This window comes from Procambarus clarkii, chromosome 13, assembly GCF_040958095.1.
Source record: "Procambarus clarkii isolate CNS0578487 chromosome 13, FALCON_Pclarkii_2.0, whole genome shotgun sequence".
Lineage (NCBI taxonomy): Eukaryota > Metazoa > Arthropoda > Malacostraca > Decapoda > Cambaridae > Procambarus > Procambarus clarkii.
Genome location: NC_091162.1, coordinates 5,891,458 through 5,915,642, shown reverse-complemented (window position 1 = coordinate 5,915,642; position 24,185 = coordinate 5,891,458). Strand labels below are relative to the sequence as shown.

At 42.2% G+C, this 24,185-nt stretch overlaps 1 protein-coding gene across 1 annotated transcript in view; it reads left to right on the top strand.

Moving 5' to 3' along the window:
• The window catches only part of LOC138364543 (uncharacterized), a 251,928-nt gene that overhangs the window by 114,400 nt on the left and 113,343 nt on the right, over window positions 1-24,185 (top strand). Inside the window, exon 6 of the mRNA XM_069324198.1 lies at window positions 18,713-18,837. Coding sequence (XP_069180299.1) covers window positions 18,713-18,837 — 125 coding nt within the window. The remainder of the gene's footprint in view (window positions 1-18,712; window positions 18,838-24,185) is intronic.

Sequence of the window (24,185 nt, the reverse complement as noted above, 5' to 3'; positions counted from 1 at the left end):
AGACGTATGACGAGAATTGAGGTAACAAAAATGAAAAGTGTGTACACTTTACATTGCTCTTGAGCGCTCCCAGGTAACTTTCTCTCACTTTCTCTGTTTTGTGCTGGTGGTACGCCATGCGTTTGGAGTTTACATGCATTTAAACCTGTAGAGGATTCTATTACGAACACATTGATACCAAATTGAAAAACCTAGGTCGAGAATTTAAGTGACAAAGTTGAAAAGAGTATTCGCTTTCAGTAGTACCATGCTCTCTAATGGAAGGCCAGATACTGCATGGCTCTCTTCCCCGTAACGCAGCCTGCTTTCATCACGTTAGCGGGTGGAGCACGCCTGCTGTTTTTTATATTTTATGCATATATTCCCATTGGAAATATTGCGAACACAATGATATCAAAATGAAAGACCTAGGACGACAATTGAGGTTAAAAAGAAAAGAGTGTATACATGTTATCGCTCTTGCGAGCTCCCGGGTAACACCCTCTCACTTTCTCTGTTTGTTGCGGATGGTGGGCCTGGCTTTTGGAGTTTATATGCATTTACTCCTCTAGAGAATTCTATTGCGAACACATTGTTACCAAATTGAAAAACCTAGGACGAGAATTAAGGTGACAAAGTTGAAAAGAGTATACACTTTTCAGTATTTCCGCACACTACCAGGGAATGTTCAAAACCACTGGAGATAGTGGAGGGCTAACTCGCCCAAAACGCGAAAGTGTTTTGGCTGATTAACTCTGTTATCCTACGTTAGACGCACTCTAGTGAATTTATATCCATTCTATAGTATTACGACCAAAAGTGAAGTGCATATATATCTAAATGGGGCCTAACCAGAGCAAGATATAGCTGAAGAACAACAGATGTCTTAATTATTACTAATGTTTCGATACATAAATCCCAGTGTTCTGTTTGCATTATTATGAACATTTATGTATTGATTTTTTGGTTTTAAATTCTTACTAATCATAACTCCCAGATCCCTTTCATAATTCGACTTTGCAATCTCAGCACCATGCATCTAACTAAATATCTTGTAACTCTATCATCATTACCTATCCTCTAAACCTTACATTTGTCAGCATTTATAACTGCATCCGCCAATCTTTTGACCATTTTAGTACCCTATTTAGATCGTTTCGAAGTGATAGTGAGCCTTTTTCCATGTTCAATACCCTCTCAATTTTTGTATCATCGGCAAATTTGCAAATATTGCTGCTCAAACCTGAATCTAAATATTTTATATATATTATGAGTAACAGAGGTCACAGAACAGAAAATTGAGGCACACACTCCACTTACATTTTCCCAATCTGATATAACCCCATTGATTCTAAATCTTTGTTTCCTTTGGTATAGCCATGCCCTAATTCAGCTTAATATAAAACCCCAATATAGTGAGCCTCTATCTTTTTAATCAGTCTTTTATGTGGCACTGTATTCAAAGCTTATATTATGAGTGGGGAGTCCGTATAAACATTTGGGCCTCTACCCCCTTCAAACCGAACTGTTTTCCTTGCTTCTTGCACTGAAATGTGTACAAATCTCTAAACTGATACATTAATTGTGACTCTTTATCATCCTTAATTGCTCTCAACTCTTTAAGACATAACTGTAGCATGCACGTATCTGCAGCTAGACACAAATACAACAAAATTATTAATGATAACAAGAGACTTCGAACTAGGTACTTCACAGGAAAGTGTCCTCAGTCCTACCTTATTTAATATCTGAATAAACACGCTGTTAAACTCTCTACCGAGCAAACCCAACGTCCACATCATTATAGCTATATTGATGATGTAATGATACACACCACGGGGTATGCTCATGATATAATGATACACATCACCGGGTATGCTGATGATGTAATGATACACACCACTGGGTATGCTGATGATATAATTATACACACCACTGGGTATGCCTATGATATAATAATACACACCACTGGGTATGCTGATGATATAATGATACACACAACTGGTTATGATGATGATATAGATACACACCACTGGGTGTGCTGATTAACTAATGATACACACCACTGGGTATGTTAACATACAGAACACTCTTAACTCTGTATTAGACTCATGTCAGGACCTAGGTTTAGTCATCTCAGGAAAGAAAACCAAAATACTAAATTGGCGTCCACCCTGGCAGGGAGGAGTTGTTCACAAGATGCAACTGTATTATGGCTCCCAGCTTGACTATGTAAACAGATTCAAATACCTTGGCCTTGAGGTACCACTGGATGGTCCTGTTGTCCTGTTGTACAAATCAGTATAAAGACAAGGCTCCAAGCTCTCAAGGCTGTTGCAGGTTATCACTCAGGGTATGGTGCCAATGTCAGAATTCATTGATTTGTCATGTTTGTAATAAGGCAAATAGGACACTGAGATATATTAATCAAAGCGTTAGTAACAAATCCCCTGGTGTTGTTCTTTAGCTATATCTTACTCTGGTTAGGCACCATTTAGATTATGCAGTTCAGTTTTGGTCGCCATACTTTTGAATGGATATAAATTTTCTTGAACGTATCCAGCGTTGGATGACAAAGTTAATTCCCCAAATTAGAAACCTATCATATGAAGAAAGATTAACATAGCTTAAATTGCATTCACTGGAAAGGCGAAGTTGGGGGTGACATGATAGTGGTTTACAAGTGGTTGAATGAACATAACAAAGGGGATATTAACAAGGTATTAAAAGTATCAACACAAGACAGAACACGAAACAATGGGTTTAAATTGAATAAGTTTAGATTTAGGAAAGACTTGGGTAAATACTGGTTCGGTAGTAGGGTTGTTGATCTGTGGAACCAATTATACCGCATAACGTTGTGAAGGTGGGGTCCCTCGATTGTTTCAAGCGTGGGTTGGACATGTACGTGAGTGGGATTGGGTGGTTATAAATAGGAGCTGCCTCGTATGGGCCAATAGGCCTTTTGCAGTTACCTTTGTTCTTATATTCTTAATAGTCAAAATTATTTACCTTGCATACATCGGATCTTTAGTGGATTATGCTACACCTCTGCTTGTTTTGATGCCTGAAAGAAAGTTTGGAAGGCCGTGAAAAATTGCAGAACGAAGCCTTGAAGATAATCCTTGGGTGCCCCTCGTACCACAAAGATACTTAACATGAGGAAGGAACTTAATATTCCGAGCGTTGTTTATCGTGTTACCGAAATTAACTGTCAAATTGGTATAAAAAATGCTTAGGCTAGCTCATCCTAACCTTTGAACTGAAGTCCTCGAGAATTTCTTTATTAAATGTAAACATTGTTTCAAATGGATAAATAAAACTGGAATTGAACTCAGAAAATATCAGATCTATAATTTGTACCAAGAGAGACAACAACAGCACTTTCCTGCACTGTGGGAAATTACACCCTTTCCAATTTTAATCCCTCCCTTTCCAACAATGAAGCAAATTAGAGATCAGCCCAAGTTTCGTCTTGAGGCAAAGCTAAAATATCAGCCTTAAGCAATATTGATGCTCTGTCCACAGAGCATTCTCTCTCTCTCAAATCATATATACTGAGAATTTCCTACAGCGCCCCACGGGTGCATCTGGAAGCATATAGTTGTCCTGACAATGGGCGTTGGCTTATATTTTTAGTGGGGGAGTCTTTATAAACAACTTTGCCTCTACCCTTCAGACCGAATTATTTGCCTTGCATCATGCACTGAAATGTGAACAAGTATCCAAACTTGATACATTAATTGTAAGTGACTCTTGATCATCATTAAATTAACAGCTCTCAACTCTTTAAGACATAACTGTAACATGCTCGTGTCTGAAGATAGACACAAATAGTAGTCATCCGTCAATCCCGTGGGGTTATGGAGTTGCGCCCTGGGTGTCTAGTTGTTGTAGTGTAGTTGGATGCAGCGCCTGCTGTGACTGTGAAGGCCAACCCGAGAAGGACAGTCTCAACTGCAGCGAGCGCAGAAAAACGCCGAAGCGGGTGCGTCTGACAGTGGACGAAACCTCCTCTGAAATCTATTATCCTCCGCCTGCCTCTTCAGTTCATCCTCGAATTGCTGGAGTCCCTTCTGCACTTTACATCTCCAGGCAGATCTGTCCGCAGCTGCTGCCTCCCAAGTGTTGATGTCACTGTTAATCTGCTTGAGGTCGCGTTTGCAGGCATCTTTGAAACGCAGCTGAGGTCTTCCGGTGGGTCTCCTTCCTGATGCCAGTTCTCCATACCAGAGGTCCTTCGGTATGCAGCCATCGACCATGCGTGTGACATGTCCCAGCCATCGCATGCGTCTCTGTTTCAGGAGAGTGAACATTGAAGGGACTCCTGTTCTCTCGAGTATAATGTTGTTGGTGACGTGGTCTTTCCACGTAATGTCAAGGATGCGTCTCAGGTTCCGCATGTGAAAGGTGTTAAGCCGTCTCTCCTGGCGAGAGCGCAGGGTCCAGGATTCCGAGCCGTAGAGAAGTGTACTCACCACACATGCCATGTAGACTTGTGCCTTGGTGTGCACTGTCAGTTTGGCATTTTCCCAAACGGGATTTGTGAGCCTGGCCAGTGTTGTTGCGGCTTTCCCAATACGCCTGTTGAGCTCAGTGTCCAGCGAAAGGGTGTCTGCGATTGTGGAGCCCAGGTACACAAACTCGTGAACTGCCTCCAGCACATAGTCTGCTATATTTATACAGGGTAGATCATTGACATCTTGCCCCATACACATGTGTCTTCTTCAGGCTGATTGTCAGGCCGAATGCGGAACAGGCTGCGGCAAAGCGGTTGAGTAGCTGCTGCAGGCCTTCTGCTGTGTGTGTGTGTGGTGATCGCTGCGTCGTCGGCGAAGAGGAACTCCCTGAGGATTCGCATCTGTACTTTTGTTTTTGCTCAGAGTCTGGATGAATTATAGAGCTTTCCATCAGATCTTGTACAGAGATAGATGCCTTCTGTGGTTGTTCCAAAGGCATGCTTGACGAGGATCACGAAGAAGATGCCGAACAGGGTTGGAGCAAGAACACACTCCTGTTTAACACCACTGTTAATGTTGAATGGTTCAGAAGTTGAGCCGTCGTACACGACTGTCCCCTTCATGTCCTTGTGGAACGATTGTATCATGCTGAGTAGGGTGGGTGGACAGTCAATTTTGGCCAAGATCTTGAAGAGTCCGTCCCTACTCACGAGGTCGAAGGCCTTTGTAAGGTCAATGAAGGCAATGTACAAGGCTTTTCTCTGCTCGCTGCACTTTTCTTGAAGCTGTCTCAGGGAGAACACCATGTCAGTGGTCGACCTCTCTGCTCGGAAACCGCACTGTGACTCGGGGTACACTCTTTCGGCAAGAATCTGAAGCCTGACCAAAACGACCCTAGTGAAGAGTTTGCCAACGACGCTGAGGAGGGATATGCCACGATAGTTGTTTACATCACTTCTGTCACCTTTATTTTTGTAGAGAGTGATGATGTTTGCATCTCTCATATCTTGTGGCACCGAGCCCTCCCTCCAGCACTAGCACAGAAGTTCAAGAAGCTCAGATTTAAGTGTTCCACGAGCGCACTTGAGAACTACAGGCGGAATCCCGTCGTCTCCTGGGGCCTTCCCTGAGGAAAGTGAATCCACTGGTTTCTCAACTTCTTCCACAGTTGGTTCAAGATGAAGTTCTTCCATGATGGGCAGGCATTCAGTTGCATCCAAAGCCTCTACGCTGACCAAGTTCTCTCTGGAGTAGAGTTCGGAGTAATGTTCCACCCAGTGATTCATCTGTTGGTCATTGTCTTTAATGATCTCTCCAGTGGCTGACTTTAGAGGAGCCGTCCGGTTTTGTGTAGGGCCTGTTGCTTGTTTGATCCCTTCGTACATGCCTCTTATGGTGCCGACAGTGGCTGCAGTCTGGATGCTGGAACAGAGTCGAAGCTAGTAATCGTTAGCACAACGCCTCGCAGTTTTGTTGAACTCTACTGTGGGCAGTACGGAGGGCCTGTAGATTCCTTTCTAAGGGCAGGTTCTTGTAGGATGAGAGAGCTCGTCTCTTTTCCTCTACGAGGGGTAACAGTTCCTCTGCACTGGCCTCCAACCAATCTGCTGATTTGTTCTGCCTCTTACCGAAGGTGGACATTGCAGTGTTGAAAATAGTGCCTCTGAGATGTAACCACCTCTCACTTGCGAAGTTGCAGGGTGGTACAGGAAGGGCGTTTACCAGCGCCGCAGTGAATTCCTGCACCTTGTGAAGGTCACGGGTCTTGTTTACGTTAATGCGTGGTCTTCCCTCCTTCTTTGCTCTGTGGATTTTCCGGGGCTGGAACTTTACTCTGCAAACGACGAGAGAGTGGTCGGTGTCGGAATCTGTGCTCTGGAAGCTGTGGGTCAGTTTGACGTTTCTCAGATTGTTACGCCCCGTAAGCACCAGGTCAAATTGGTGCTAATGCTTAGACCTGGGATGTCTCCAGGAAACCTTATGCTGGGGCTTGGTGTCGAAGAAGGAATTGGTGATGCAGAGATCATGACGACAGCAGATATCCAGGAGGCGCTGTCCACTCTCATTCATCTTCCCAAATCCAAACTGGCCCAGGCAGGAAGGCCAAGAGCTGTGATCAGAACCAACTCTTGCATTATAATCTCCCAGGAGGAAGACTGGCTCTTGTTGAGGTATGTCTCTGAGAGCTAGGCCGAGGTCATCATAGAACTTGTCCTTCGCTTCGGTAGAGGAGGTCAGTGTTGGTGCATTGGCATTGATGAGGCTGACCATTCCTGCTGCTGTATGAAGCTGAAGTTTGATGATCCTTGCAGACCCTACCATAGGCGGTACTATGGACCCTAACAACCTGTTCCTGATGGCAAAGCCAACGCCATACTCCCTTACCTCTTCTGGAGGTTTGCCCTGCCAGAAGAAGGTAAAGTCCTTCTCCCGTATGCTGCCGGTTGCGGGCAGATGTCTCTCCTGCAGGGCGACTATGTCCATCTGGAGCCTGCGCTGTTCATTGTTGATCACAGCTGTCTTGCGTGCGTTGTTCACTTCCAGTAGAACTTCCGAGAGACTCGGTGTCGTGGTTCTTACATTCCATGTGCCCAGTTTGAGAGCTGGGTGGCTCTGTGTTTGTTTTCTTTTGCCGGGTGCATGGGTTGACGATCCGCTTATTGGATTGTGGCCTAAACCCCACGCACCCAGTGGAGCAGGCGGACCATGGCGGGACAGCACCTTATTGGCTGAGGGCTGCTCCAGCTTGTGGCGGGCGGTAGCTGTCCTATGAAATCGGATGATTTCTTCCACCGACGGAAGCAACACCTGGCGCCTTACTCCACGCCAATTGAGTGGTAGTCTTATCACCGGTAACTATCACTTCCCGTGTTGAGCCATCGCAAAGGCGATGCTGGAGTGTCCTCTCCAGATCTCAGGCCTGGGCAGTAATAATGGAGGATCAGCTGTTGCCCATGCTGCAGATCCACCCTCTCCACGCCACCGATGTGATCCAAGGGAAGGGCAGGCGCCGATACGCTTGGCACCAGTGTCGTCGCAGGAGTTGCCAGAATGTAGCTGTAAACAGCTGCAAACTGCCTTAGGGACTCCGACTCTGGATTTTTCCTCAGGGTTGACTCCCGAAGTCTTTCCCATGAGTGGGTTAATCCACAAGACAGCAGGGGTTTGAATTCGGGGTTTTCCTTCCCCAAGATGAGCTGCCTTTCCAGGCTAACGAGTCCCATCTGCCCAAAGCAACTGGTTTTAAGGCGCCAGAGACCCGCCTTCGCTCCTTCTCCTGTTGGTAGCAACAGTTCCGCCAGGCCTAGAGGCTAAGTCATACGTGCAGGCCAGGAGCTGGACTTGGTTGTCAAAGGCTATTTGAGACGCACGCTATCAGGGGCACTTTACAGGCTGTGGGAGCTTATCTCTACATCCCTTTCCCCCGGCTATAGCAACCCTTGGAACCTGGAACACAAAATACACGAAACCCTTTGAACACAAATACAACAAATCTATTAATGATGGTAACAATCCTTTTCATATGGACTCCATCTCATGTTGGCCTCCAAATGTATGATTGAGCTGATGAGTTAGCCAAAGAATTTGCCTTTAAAGGAGGAATTGAGTGTAACCTTGGATTGCCAGTAAGCAGTCTGGGAGCAATAGTTCATCAAGAACTTAAACAAAATCTTGTAGATCTGAGGTAAAGTGAAATCGACACCAGCAACTCCATCTATCATCATACTATCATGCAAGAGGAGCAACACATTTATGGATCATCCAACAAATTCAGCAGACTTCTAGATTTACTACTGTTCGGCTTAAACTGTGTTACAACTCTCTTTGGGATTTCTAATTATCTGCTGATGTAGACCTGACCAAATGTAAACTGTGTCAAAAAGCACATCCTCCATCACTATGTGATGGAGTGCGAAAGATACATGAATTCAGAGACAATTATATAATAAATGTTCGAGAGATGTTTATATATTTCATTCAAAATGATGTGCTACCAGAAATCTTACCCAAATCTCCCCTATTTGCTAACTAAGATAAGTAAATGATAAGTAAATTGTCTCACCAATTATATATACAAGGGAATGATTAAGGGTCGAGGGACGATCGATGAATGAAATGCGCAGTGCTGCCCTCATCTGTGACGTCACAGCGTCATCCGCCGCCAGTATCAACAGAGCGGCCATTTTGTCGTCAGTGCAGTCAGCGGGCGGACAAAAGCTTCATGCAATCATGCAAATATTATCGTAAGTAAACACTTATATTTTATTATATTATTAGATTTTAGTGCTGGCTAGTGCTGGTGTATGGAGGGGGGTGAGGGGCGAGTGCTGGTGTATGGGTAGGCGAGGGGCATGTGCTGGTGTATAGGGAGGCGAGGGGCAGTGCTGGTGTATGGAGAGGCGAGGGGCAAGTGCTGGTGTAGGGGAAGGTGAGGGGCATTGCTGGTGTATGGGGAGGCAAGGGGCAAGTGCTGGTGTATGGGAAGGCAAGAGGCAGTGCTGGTGTATGGGGAGGCAAGGGGCAAGTGCTGGTGTATGGGAAGGCAAGAGGCAGTGCTGGTGTATGGGGAGGCAAGGGGCAAGTGCTGGTGTATGGGAAGGCAAGAGGCAGTGCTGGTGTATGGGCAGGCGAGCGGCAAGTGCTGGTGTATGGGAAGGCAAGGGGCAGTGCTGGTGTATGGGCAGGCGAGGGGCAAGTGTCGGAAAACCCGACACCATTTAATAATATTACATTCAACAGGCAGATATTGCTGCTGCCGTTGTATAAACAAGTTAACCCATAGAAAATGTAGCCTGTAGTGGAATTTTTCATCTATAGAAAACGGGATATCATTGCCACATACTATTATAAACTCACCACTTATTGTGTTGGGAATTATTCTTAAATACATTAGTCTTTGGACTTTTACCATCATAAAAACATCTCATTTGAATTATCTTAATTATCAGTATCAAAATAAAGTAAATGTGACCCTTCTATCAGTTACGGACATCTCTACAAAGTGAGGGAGGCGTCAGTGGTGAGGAAGGAGAGGTCAGCCATTGTTGTTAGACTAGAGTTGTGGAGTAAACAGCTCCTATAAATTCTCTTGGACGAGGTGTTGTGGAGACCAAAGTTCTGCCATCATCAACACGCTGTCAACAAACACAAGGGAGGTGTCTTACCGAAACCGTTTATCGAATCATTTTTGGCCATTAAAGTCTTATTCATTTCCCAATTGCTGTTCCCTTACACGTTGTTTATGAAGTGTAAGTCAGCCCATCCTCCTATTTAGGAAATACTTATAGTAACAATGAGGACCATTGTACATATACCGACGTACAATACAACTAGGAAGTAGAAATCTGTACCACTGAATTTGGACAAACCGGAAAAGGTTTGGTATTTATGCTGCAAATACAACCTAAACTCATCTAACCTAACCTTCCTTGGCCCAACACACGCTATCTGAGGCCTAATATAGTACATATGTGTGCTATACTAGGCCTAGGAATATTTTTTTTTTTTTTTAGCTTTATTTTTCGGACTATGAAATTAATAGTTCGAATTTCTACTAATTGCTAAGTACATCAATTTTGTACTATGGTGCACATAGTTACAAAATGTATTATCTAAACAGGAGGATGGGTTGTGTATATTATGGTGTTTTTTACGTTCTCATGAAGAGGTTTGTATTTCCTGGGATTAGCTTCGTCATCTTCCTGTGTACACGTTCATGTGACTTGTCAGTCATAATAAATGCGGGTAATAACACTTCATTCACTAGAGCCCTAGTAGCCTCGAACCTCTGTCCTCCACAGCAGTCCTTATGATCACGCTATCAAACCGTAGCGTGTTTGACAGAGCTTCCGTTTCCCGCTCAGAGGTTCATAGCTTCTAGGGGCCCTGAGTGAATGAAACGTTGATGTGAGTTTATACCCATTCGATAGTTCAGAGTTCAAAACTGAGCCGCATATTCTAAATGGGCCGAATCAAGAGCAAGTTAAAACTAACGTTAGGATTTCACGTATTTTACTGCTGACGTTTCTAGTAATAAATCTGAATAATCTTTTAGCCTTAATTATTTATATATCCATTCTTTGTCTTAAAATAGCTAATATGTCTCTGAGATCTCTCTCATTTATGCCTGAGGATTTCAACATCCTCCAGCTGATGTCCGGAACTGTATTATTTTTACCTATACTGAGAACTACATATGCCTCAGTATTTAACTGCATATGCCAGACTTGCGTCCATTTTGAAAGCCTGTCTAGATCACCTAGATTTTCATAGATTTAGATTTAGCCTAGTCTAGTCTATAATTTTTAGTCTACATTTCCCGCCCTATTTTTTAATCATCTGCAGATTTGCACATGTTCGTGTTAAATCCTGTGTCTAAACTGCTTCTATGTACGGTAAACATGACCACGAACAGAGCACTGGACCACTTACAACAGTCTCTCACTCACATTTAACTCCATTGATGATAACTCTGATTTTTTTTTTTAAATGTGAAGTTGTAGTACAGCTTCAGATGACCTCCTCACCCCACAATTCCAGGAACATGTAACTTTTAATGAGCGTCTTTCTAAGGCACAGTAACAAAGGCTTTGATAATTCAACGAATTTAACAATCCTTCTTCTGCATGAATTATATTCAACCTGTTGAACTTAATTTATTTACGTGGGGCTGTAAGTAGAACAATGTTGCGGGTCAATAATTACTCAATGTCAGCAACACTACACACTACGGTAATATTCATTTATTATATATATTGATTTATATAGTGATGTTTAAAGAAAATATTTATTAAATATTAAATATTGATTTAAATAATAATTATTGTTTTTATTAAATATTGATTTATTTTTTTATTATAAATTGAGTTTTAAATAAAATCTAAATAAATTAATATTGATTTTTAAATAAAGTATGAATAAAATAATATTGATTTTTAAATAAAATATAAATAAAATAAATATTGATTTTAAATATAGATATTGCTAAACAATACTGATTTATTAAATACAAGCTGTTCCCGGCCACGCATTGCTGTGGCTTAACAATGCATGTGCGTTGCTGAGCCACAGCAACCTTCCCCTGTCACTCAGCCCTCCCCATCATTTTCCCCTCCTCCGTCCCCTCGTCCTCCCAACCATTCCCCCCTCCCTTGTCCCCTCGTCCCCTCTACCATTCCCCCCTCCCTTGTCCCCTCGTCCTCCCTACCATTTCCGCTTTCCCTTTCACCTCTTCCTGCACACCCCTTTTTTTTTACACCACTCCCCCCACTCCCGTTCCCTCGTCCTCCCCACCATCCCCCCACTCCCTCGTTCGATGCAATTCCCAAATGATCTGATGTTCCCCATCATTGAAATATAAGAGAAACAGTTAAAAAAGGAAATGAAAAACAATGACAAAATAAAAAAATAAACTATGCTGAATGAACGAAATGAACGGTATGGTAAACAACGCAGCTCAATTCCAAGGCAATGTCACACAAAATAATTAAATCAAAATGAAAATAAATCAAAATCTATGAAAATTCTATTTGTTAATGCAATCAGAAACATTGAAATAGAATTAAAACATATTTAACATAGCGTGTGTTGCTCCTATGTGCAACAGATGGCGCTGTTTCTTAAAAAACGAATGTTTCTAAATGTCACAGGTGTGGCATCTGCACTTATACTTGCGAAATGAACGGTGTGGTAAACAACACAGCTCAGTTCCAATGCAGTGTCGCAAAAAATAATTAAATTAAAATGAAAATAAATTGAAATCTTTGAAAATTTAATTTATGAATGCAATTGGATACATTGAAATGGAATCATAACATATTTAGCATAGCGTGTGTTGCTATTACGTCTAACAGATGGTGTTGCTTTTCAAAAAAGCATGTTTTTTTTTTTGGCGCAGGTGAGGCATGAACAAAGTAGGTATATAAAAACGCGCCTATTCAAATGCAACATTGTGTCAAAACTTAAAAGCAATCGGTAAAGAGGTTTCGAAGATTTCCCTCACATGAAAAACACATGAAAAACACATGAAAAACACATGAAAAACAAGTATAAAAAACATTTTTTTTCCTGTCACAGACGTAACATTTATATAGTATGAATATAAAAACTCGTTCAGATGCGAATGAACGTTATGTGAAAATTTCAAAGCAATCTGTGAAAAACCTTCGGAGATTAACGCTTTTTAAACAAACGAACATTTACATTTTTATCTATATAGATTCAATACAGGGGCTCACAAAGACTCTCATCACATTCTTTAAACACCCTGGTAAGCACCTCGCCTGGCCCTGTGAGCTTATCTGTTTTTTAATTTTTTATTTGTGTAACAACATTCTCCCTGATAACGATTAAAGCAGTTATCATGTTCTCTCGATCACCTACATTGGTGTGTTCAGCTGCCGCATAATGTCAAGTTATTCTGTAGTGAACTGTTTTGGTTAAATAAAGGTACAAGCGGTTATCCCCAGCTGATGGACTGCCAGCGTAATACAAAAAAAATGCATTTAACTAAATGTGATTAAGGAAAACAAGAATAAAGTAAAAAAACTGAGGTTAAAACAGAGGTTCATGAAATAAAACCAACAAAAGTAACTAACACCTGCAATAGAACTGGCTTTTAAATGTAATATAAAATTACATTTGAAATCAAATAAAATGAGAAAATCAGTAGGAGCCATAAGGAGGATTCGAACCCACTCACATAGTACTCCCAAGGAAGGGTGCTAGACCACTATGCCACAACACGGTAAAAAAAAAAGTGCACCCTGGGTTCCACTGAATCCTCTAGGACTCCTGAAGCTAAGAACTGAAGACGAAAAATTATTTTAAGCATGGCCCTCCCATGTACTTTGGCTAATGTAAGCCTCAGGAGTCCTAGAGGGTTCAGTGGAATCCCAGGTTTCATTCCTTTGAACATCTCGTGGCGTGGAGGTCTAGCGCACTTGCTTGGGAGTACCAAGTGAGCGGGTTCGAATCCTCCTCAGATCTCTTGCTAATTTTCTCATTGACATATCACATTAATGTGATTTCATTGCGCTTTAAATAAAATATTTACACAAATGACAACTCGGTTGACTCAGACAATAAAATAGCAAAGTGAAAATATAAATATATACAACAAATCAATACTACTCAGACTCTCACTTCTTGCCAACCTGCCGGAGCAGTTTACCATGATCGGTGTCAGTCTTGTGCTGACGAGCGCCCGAAGTTGTCAGACCTGGGGCCAGATTCACGAAAGCACTTACGCAAGCACTTACGAACGTGTACATCTTTCCTCAATCTTTGACGGCTTTGGTTACAATTATTAAACAGTTTACAAGCATGAAAACTTGCCAATCAACTGTTGTTATTGTTCTAAACAGCCTCCTGGTGCTTCGGAGCTCAATAACTGTTTAATAATTGGAAACAAAGCCGACTAGGAGTGAGAAAAGATGTATAGGTTCGTAAGTGTTTGCGTAAGTGCTTTCGTGAATCTGGCCCCTGGGAGGCTCGTCTGCAAATGCCATCACCTCCCTCGCTCCCTGAAGTGCCGGTGGCGTGACCACAAACCAGTTGACCCGGTGGTTACATAGTGCATCATAACACAGTAAGTAAATGAAACCACAAACCAATAAATACATTAATCCACAGAGTAACACACTAGAATATAGCATTATGAGACATAATATGCATAGGATAAGCGTATAAAGACACCTGGATTGACGTTGAGTTAACGTAGAGTTGAGGAAAAACTCAACTCTACTCAAACTCAAAGCCAGTATCCAAATGTGGAGAGTCAATTTGTGACAATATAGATACACAGTAATAATTTGAAACATTTCTCATTTCTTTGTCAGTTGCCTAACCTTATTTAGATTTTAATTACTCTGTCTTCTCTCTAATCTTTGTTTAATATATATGAAAAGAAACTTTGATACTTGTCTTTGCTAAGCTGTTTTATATATTTCCTATTTTTACTTTCTTTCCTTATTTCATTTTAACATCTCTATCTAGTTTGAGAAGTTTGTGTTTTTGATTGACATCCATCTTCATAATCCTTTTTTACATAGCATTCTTTTTCTACAAGGTTCTTTAGTCTCATGCTTATCTATTTGGAGTCATTGTTATTCAACCTAATTAATTTATAAGGTATACACGTCCCTGGGCTTTACTGAGAATGTCTTAAATCATAATTATCATTTTCCTTGTAAACCACAAGAAGTTCTTGTCACGACCCAACAACTTCCCATCTCTGGTAATTCAATGTGCCCGATCTATCCTCCTAAGGAAACCCTTAAATCCCTCAAAATGCTTTTAGGAAATTTGGTACCACTAAAAAGCTTTCTTATACAGAACTATTCCATCAATTAAATCTAATTTCCTTGCGATCACTGTCCCTAACTCACTCTCTATTCAAATGTTATTTATTTGTGCAAGATCCTCTAGATATTTCAATATATATTTGCTTTGCCTACATTCTGATATTGTTCATGGCCTTTAAAACTCCTATGTTTAGGCGCTTATTATTTTATTCTAGCCAAACAGTTTCAATGTGTGAAATTTGTATCTTCTCTGACACATTACTGCTCCTCCTCGTGTAATCTGTTTGTGTGAAGTAATTTGTACCTCTTAATGAGATATTCAGCTAACAGTTCTCCGCTTGCTACATTCCTCTACGTTTGGGCTAGTGCAATATTTGGTGTTTCAGTGAACACATGATCACTTAAATCGTCCATTTTGTTGTGTAATACTACTACTGTTTGTGTAGTACACATTCATAACATAATGCTGATGCCTGTCTCAATCCAGTACACTACTAGCCAATTTTTGTTTTCATTTCGTTTACAAATTGATATTTCCATATTTGTGCCCTGTTTCTAGAGTTCTTGTGTAGCATTCTTTCGTTCATAACTCTAGAGTCTATAAGTTTGAAGTCTTAATAGTTACCCAATCTAAAGAGTCTGCTAAGAACGCCACTTCATCCCTAGATAAGTGCAACCAGAACCTCATGTACATTACGTTCTGGACAATGAGCGAGTCCCAGTTATTGAGAATGATATTTCAGAACTAAAAAATGCTTTTCAAGTTACATTTAATTCCTATTGCACTTCACAACAACTCATCACCAACACAGAACCTCAGCACACCTCAAGGTTCTTGTGAAACCTCTTCCTTTGTCCTGATCATGTTTGGTGCTATCGTGAATATATTATTAATTACTGATTACTATTAATATTGTTGCTAGATAGATAGAGTAGATAGAGCAGTGAGGTTTCTCGAGTCAGTAATGATGGTTGAGTGGCTGCGGATAATCTTGATCGCTGGTTCGAGTCACCTCATTGCTCCAATTTATTTTCTCATTGATCACTTTTTTTACTTGAGTGTGATTTCTTTATGCATATTGCTACTGCTGTTGGCCTTAAAATTACTGTTGCTATTACTACTACTGTTATGCTCACAGAAATCATCTTAACGTGATGAATAAATCACCAAATCCGTAGGAGCTGTAAGGAGGATTCAAACCAATGCTCTGGGTACTCCCAAGCAAACGCCTTAGACCATATCCTGGTGTAGTGGCCTTAAGGCGTGTGCTTGGGAGTACCCAGCACAGGTTTGAATCTGCCTCACGGCTCCTACTAATTTACTCCGAATTATTATTGTCATTACTGTGTCTTATGCCGTTACTGTTATACTGTGAGTTAATTGCAGCATAATACTTAAATATAGCAGAATTATTACTTTGATAGTACTGCTATCATTACTTATACATTGGAAGAGTATTTCGAATACTACAAATCAAAATAAATATTATATATGTTCTAATTAATGTCTAACAAAATCTACATTAGTTCACACTGTTCTATCCCCTGCGGAGTCAGAAGTTAACGATATGTATAAGTTGTTAAGAATTTGAAAATAAGTATATAAGTTAATGAACAAGTTAAGAAGTTGTTAACCGCTGATTCACATTCTGTAAAAACATCAACTACTGCTGAATCTTTCTAACAAACGTGATCTAACATAAGCCTACCCTTCCCTTTATCTTTCTTTCTCTTTCTCTTGTTTTCTCTTACGATCCCTTTCTTATTCCTATTATTACACCCTTTATTACCCCTTACCTTCCGTGCCCTTTGTCTTGCTCTTTTCTTCCCGTAAGATTTCCATCTCCTCACCTCTCTCTTGCCTATTTATTGCCCTTGCTTCCTTCGTCTCATCACAATCGACTTGATAATGGTCCAAGACGGACCGAAACGTCGTCGTCTCATCATTTTCTAGTGTGTTGTTTGGTCAACATCTTTCAGCCACGTTATTGTGACTCTTCATCTGTACTGCTCAATTCTTTCCATCTCTGCTCCTGCTTGAAGCAGTATACTACTGACAAATCTCGAGAGAAGGATCCCACGCGATTAGCTGATTTACAATGCTTTAGCATCCGGCTCCCTTCTGAGTGTGTTTGGAGCGAGACGCCTCCTCGTTCTGTGTTTCTAATGGGCACACATTTCTCCGGCTGCTTCCAGGGTACTTGGCGAAGCTCTCCATAATCGGCTTAATTGGTGGTGTTATGAGCGGGGTGATCCGGTCTCATTCAGGCGCAAGATGCTCTCAGTTTATCCCACCTTGTGGGAGGCTGGAGATTATTCTGACGCAAAGGGAATTCTGCTCCCCCTTCCTGTAATCCTGTGACGTAATTTGTCCTGTAAACAGTTTGATAAGGAAATAAGCACACACACACACACACACACAAACACACACACACACACACACACACACACACACACACACACACACACACACACACACACACACACATACACACACACACTCACCCCCTGGTCCCTAGGACCATGAGTCTCAAGCGCTGTCCACTCAGCCAGCCAGCCCCTGTAAGTGTGTGTGTGGGTGTGAAGGGGGGGGGACAAAAAAGTAGTTAGTAATAGTTGATTGATTGGAACTTGAGAGGCGGGCCGAAAGAGTCAGAGCTCAACTCCCGTAAGCATCACTAGGTGAGTACAACTAAGTGAATGCACACACACAGAGACTAGGGTAAGAAAATACCATCGATCGACCAGTTTCTTCTTCCAGCCCCTTAATGTCGCGGTTATGAGGAAAAATGTCTTTTGTATCTTGGCTACGTGTCCGGCCCCGGAGGAGTTACAAGTGGTGTTTGATCTGTGACAACAATTATTCAGGATATCAGAGTCAAATAGCAGGATTTGCTCTGAATGCTCATTGTCTCCTTTTCCCAGGCTATGAGTTCCCATATTTGTTTCGTTTTGCAGGAATATTCTAATAAAGGTTTTTGCAGGAATAAGCCTCTGGCTGACCCACTAAGTGGTACTAGTTTTTCCTTTCAGTGTTACTGAGGCTTTATATGAATATTTATGAATAATATGTTTGTATTAGTAAGATTATGTCCTATGTTGTATATACCCACGTCTACACTGCCTTTGAAAATGTTGTTAAGAGTCAAGGAAACGCATCTCATAGCAGCTGACCATAACAATACAATGAACTTTTAGAGACGTAGTTTGTCAACTTCCTTATTAACCATTAAAAATCTAACACTAATATAATTGCTATATTTTGCAAGATGCTTTGAGAAACGTGTTCTCATGTTATTTCCAAATAAAACAAATGCTAACACAGCATGGTTTATTGAAACTAGAGCTTTGCATCATAGAACCTCCCTTCTTCTGTACATAAGTTGAAAATTGTGTTTTCTCTTCAACATTGTTATTTTCACTGTGGTTTCTTGGAGTGAAGATAATTATGTTCAACTGGAAGGTCTTGCAGTTGTGGATATGTTGAACTGGATAAGAAGCATGACTATCTCAATACGATCAGCCATGGCTCGTCAGAGCAGGTTGGCAGAGCAGGTCGTGCATTAAAGCAGGTCGGCCCTTAGAGCAGGTCGTACATTAAAGCAGGTCGGCCCTTAGAGCAGGTCGTGCATTAAAGCAGGTCGGCCCTTAGAGCAGGTCGTACACTAGAGCTGATCATCAATCCACAACATATGTAACTCTCTCATCAGTGCTGCTCACTGATCTTCTCCCCTCACACTCTCATTACTTACCTATTTCCTCTCAATAATATCTGCCTATATAATTGATGTGTCGTAACTACCTCCTCAACATTATCCACAACATCATGTCTCTTTCTCCACTAATTCTCCACCATTGTATTTCAGTAACTCCAGTAACTCTCCAGCAATGTTCCTCCCTCACCCTCCCTCATAACCTCCCGACAAAAGTTCCGGCGCCACCACTAACTCCCTCACCTTCCTCCAACAGTGTGGGAGGTCTACAGTCTGGCCAAGAGTTTGCCCTGGTGGTTCAAGTGTCCAATGAGGAAGGGGTCAGCCCTCCTGTTGTACTCAGTGCCTTCACTCTTAAAGACAATGCCCAGACTGTTATAGGTAAGTCACTCATGGTATTGCCTATTATATTGAAAAGTTATACTGTATATGAAAGTGTCTTCGTTTTGTTTTGGACACACTTTAGGTGACACACTTTAGTACAAGTTGTACATGTTTGGAGGGGCAGCAGGGAGATGAAGGGAAGGAGGGGGGGAGAGTGTCCACTGGAGGCCGCAGATAATTGGCATAAATAATGTTTCTGTTTCAATCCTGGTTTAAACAATAATAAATAAAATGACATTTGAGCACACACACACAAACGCACACATACACACACACACACAGACACACACACACATACACACACACACACATACACACACACACACACACACACACACACACACACACACACACACACACACACACACACACACACACACACACACACACACACACACAAAATACAAGAAGGGTGACAGGGAAGAGGCACTGAACTACAGGCCAGTTTCCTTAACTTATATACCATGCAAGGTGATGGAGAAGATCGTGAGGAAAAGGCTCGTAGAGCATCTGGACGGAAATAACTTTGTAACGCACCACCAACATGGGTTAAGGGATGGTAAATCGTGCCTAACTGGTTAAATAGAATTCTATGACCAAGCACCAAAAATTAGGCAGGAAATAGAAGAGTGAGCCGACTGCATTTTCCTGGACTGCCAGAAAGCCTTTGACACAGTACCCCATAAAAGGCTGTTAAAAAAGTTGGAGCAACAGGCAGGAGTAAAAGGGAAGGTGCTCCAGTGGATAAGGGAGTACTTAAGCAACAGGAAACAGCGAGTAACGGTGAGGGGGTAGACATCAGAGTGGCGAGATGTCACCAGCGGAGTCCCACAGGGCTCAGTGCTTGGACCCATCCTGTTTCTAGTATATGTAAACGAATTTCCGGAGGGTATAGACTCATTCCTCTCAATGTTTGCTAATGATGCAAAAATTATGAGAAGAATCAAGACGCATGAAGATAGACAGATACCACAGGATAACCTGGATAAACTGGAGGAATGGTCTAGAAAATGGATGCTAAAGTTCAACTCAGGAAAGTGTAAGGTGATGAAATTAGCCGAAGGGAGCAGGAGGCTAAACACAAGGTATCATCTGGGAGGTGAAATCCTGCAAGAGTCAAATAGAGAGAAAGATTTTTGGGGTTGATATCACACCGAACCTGTCCCCAGAGGCCCACATCAAAAGAATATCATCAGCGGCATATGCTAGACTGGCTAACATAAGAACTGCCTTTAGAAACTTGTGTAAGGAATCTTTCTGAACCCTGTATACCACTTATGTAAGACCAATCCTGGAGTATGCAGCTCCAGCCTGGATTCCATACCTAGTTAAATACAAGACAAAGTTAGAGAAGATTCAGCAGTATGCCACCAGACTCGCCCCGGAACTGAGAGGAATGAGCTACGAGGTAAGGGTAAAGGAGCTGAACCTCACATCCCTGGAAAACAGAATAGTAAGATGAGACATGATAACCACCTACAAAATTCTCAGGGAAGTTGACTTGGTGGACAAAGACAAACTCTTCAGCATGGGTGGGACACGAACAAGGGGACACAGGTGGAAACTTAGTACCCAGATGAACCACAGAGACGTTAGAAAGAATTTATTCAGTGTCAGAGTAGTTAATAAATGGAATGCACTAGGAAGTGATGTGGTGGAGGCTGACTCCATACACAGTTTCAAATGTAGATATGATAGAGCCCAGTAGGCTCAGGAATCTGTGCACCAGTTGATTGACGGTTGAGAGGCGGGACCAAAGAGGCCAAAGCTCAACTCCCGCCAGCACAATTAGGTGAGTGCAATTAGGTGAGTACACACACAAAGGGGGGGGAAGGAAGAGGAGGAGGCGGAGTGGCCCTACTAATGAGATACGAATGGAGTTTCAAGGAAATGGTTAACCTGGGCTGCAAGGGATTCAAAGACCATATAACAGGCACCATGACAATAGGAGGACATGGAGTAGTAGTTGCAGTGATATATAACCCTCCACCTAATGACAGAAGATCAAGGCAAGAGTATGTCAACAACAACATGGCAGTTAACACTATAATTGAGAGGGCAGCCTCTGCTGCCTGTAGAAATAGATCCCACCTGCTCATCATGGGGGCCTTCAGTCACGGATGTATAGACTGGGAGAACAAGCAACCACATGGTGGTGAGGATACATGAGAGAATCAAACTATTGGAGGTGGCGACAAAAACGTTAATGCTTTTAAGCCAGCATGTCAGGGAACCACAAGGGTTGAGAGGAAACGATGAACCTGCGAGACTCGACCTAGTCTTCACTCTGAACGACTCCGACATAAGGGAAATCGGTTTCGAGGCCCCAGTAGGAATGAGCGACCACAGCACACTGGTGTTTGAGTATCTGGTTGAAGGAGGGTTAATGAACTCAAGGAAGGGAACTGAAAACAAAAGGCTGGGATTCCGAAAGGGAAACTATGCAGAGATAAGAAAATTCCTAACAGATACAACATGGGAAACAGAGCTCAGGGGAATGACGGCCCAAGACATGATGGACTACATCACGCAGAAATATAAGGAGGCAGCAGACAAGTTTGTCCCGGTCCAAAAGGAAAACAACGACATGCAGATGGGAAACCCCATGGTTTAATCACAGATGTAGGCTAGCTAAGCAACGAAGCACAAGAGCGTGGAGAAACTATAGAAATAACAGGACACTGGAGAGTAGAGAAAGATACAAGAGCGCCAGGAATGAATACGTCAGGGTGAGAAGAGAGGCAGAAAGACAATATGAAAATGCCATAGCGAGCAAGACAAAGACTCAACTCAAACTGCTGCCTATCCACATCAGGAGGAAAAGAACAGTGAAGAAACAAGTAATGAAACTGAGGTTAGGGGAAGACAGAATCACTTCAAACGACAAGGAAGTGCGCCAGGAATTCAATAAGAAATTCCAAAAGGTTTTCACATTAGAGCAAGGAAAAGTTCCAGAGATAAGAGAGGGAATAGTTAACTAGGCACAACAAGAAGAGTTTGAGAATACCAGTGGAGATGTTAGGAAGCTTTTGCTAGAGACGGATGAGACAAAGGCTATAGGCCCAGATGAACTCTACCCTTGCATACTAAAGGAAGGAGCAGAAGCACTGTGCCTGCCACTCTCCATAGTGTAAAACAAATCACTGGTAACAGGTGAACTGCTAAAAATTTAGAAGACGGCTAGTGTAGTCACGATATACAAGAAGGGACTCCTTGTAACACAGCATTAACATGGGTTCAGGGATGGCAAGTCCTGCCTCTCAGGATGAATTGATTTCTACGACCAGTCAACAAAAATTCAGACAAGAAAGAGAGGGGTGGGCAGACTGCATATTTTTTGGATTGCCAGAAAGCCTTTGACACAGTACCACACAAGAGGCTAATGCTAAAACTGGAGATGCAGGCAGGTTTGTAAGGGAAGGAACTCCATTGGATAAGGGAGTACCTAAGCAACAGAAGACAGTAAGTCACAGGGAGGGGTGAGGTCTCAGATTGGCGAAGCATCACTAGTGGATTCCCGCAGGGTTCAGTTCTTGGACTTATACTGTTTCTCATATATGTAAATGATCTCCCTGAGGGTATAGAATCGTTCCTCTCATTACTTGCTGATGATGCCAAATTATGAGGCGGATTGAAACTGAGGATGATAGTAGGAGGCTACAAGATGACCTAGACAGACTGAATGAATGGTCCAACAAATGGCTAATAAACCAAATAAATGTAAGGTAAAGAAAGTAGGCGGAGGTAATAGAAGGCCAGAAACATGATACTGAATGGGAGATGAAATCCTTCACGAAATGGACAGAGAAGATCTAGGAGTTGATATCATGCCAAACCTGTCTCAAGAAGCCCTCATCAAAAGAATAACATTTGCAGCGTATGCGAGGCTGGCTAATATCAGAACAGCGTTCAGGAACCTGTGTAAGGAATCATTCAGAACCTTGTATACTCTATATGTAAGACCAATCTTGGAGTATGCAGCCCCAGCATGGAGCCCGTACCTCGTCAAGCACAAGTCGAAGCTGGAAAAAGTGCAGAGGTATGTCACTAGGTTTGTCCCAGAACTAAGAGGCATGAGTTATGAGGAATAACTGCGTGAACTGCACCTCACGTCGCTGGAAGACAGAAGAGCTCTGAGAGACATGATCACCACATACAAAATTCTCAGGGGAATTAACAGAGTAGACAAAGATGGACTATTTAACACGGGTGGTACACGCACAAGGAGAACCAGGTAGAAGCTGAGTACCCAAATGAGCCACAGAGATATTAGAAAGAATTTTTTCAGTGTTAGAGTAGTTAGTAAATCTAATGCAGTAAGAAGTGATGTGGTGGAGGCTGACTCCATACACAGTTCCAAATATAGATATGATAAAGCTCGAGAAGCTCAGGAATCTGTACACCAGTGGATAGATGGTTAAGTGGTGGGACCAAAGAGCTAAAGCTCAACCACCACAAAAACAACGAGGTGATTACACAACACACACCGAACCAAAACTGCACATCAGGAGGAAAACACCAGTTAAATAACAGGTGATGAAAATTAGAATGAGTGAGGACAGGTACACAGAGAATGACAAAGAGATGTGTGAAGAACTCAACAAGAGATTCCAGGAGGTCTTCGCAATAGAACGAGGTGAAGTCCTTGTGGTAGGACAGGTGGCAGTAAACCAGGCAGCCTTGGAATGGTTCGAATTTACAAGAGATGAGGTCAAGAGACACCTGTTGGACCTGGACGGGAGTAGGGCTATTAGTCCGGGGGGAATCTCGCCATGGGTAATTGAAGAGTGTGCAGAAGCACTTTGCTTGCCACTCTCCACAGTGTATAGTATGTAACTTTAGATGGGAGACTAACAGAAATATGGAAAACAGCTAATGTAGTACCAATATACAAAAAGAATGAGAGGCAAGAATATTTCTGGATATTCTTGTGGAATATTTCTGGATACAATACTGTAGAATATCTCAGGATTCAATATTGTAAAATATCTCTGGATACACTTTTGTAGAATATCTCCGGATACAATATTGTAGAATATCTCCGGGTACAATACTGTAGAATATATTCAGATACAATACTGTATCTTGAGATGATTTCGGGGCTTAGCGTCCCGGCGGCCCGGTCCTCAACTAGTCCTCCTTTTTGTTACACATCCCCAGGAAGCAGCCCGTAACAGCTGTCTAACCCCCCAGGTACCTAATTACTGCTCGGTGAACAGATGCATCAGGGTGAAAGAAACTCTGCTCATTTGTTTCCGCCTCCACCGGGAATTGAACCCGGAACTTCAGGACTACGAATACGAAGCGCTGTCCACTCAGTTGTCAGGCCCCCGTGTAGAATATAT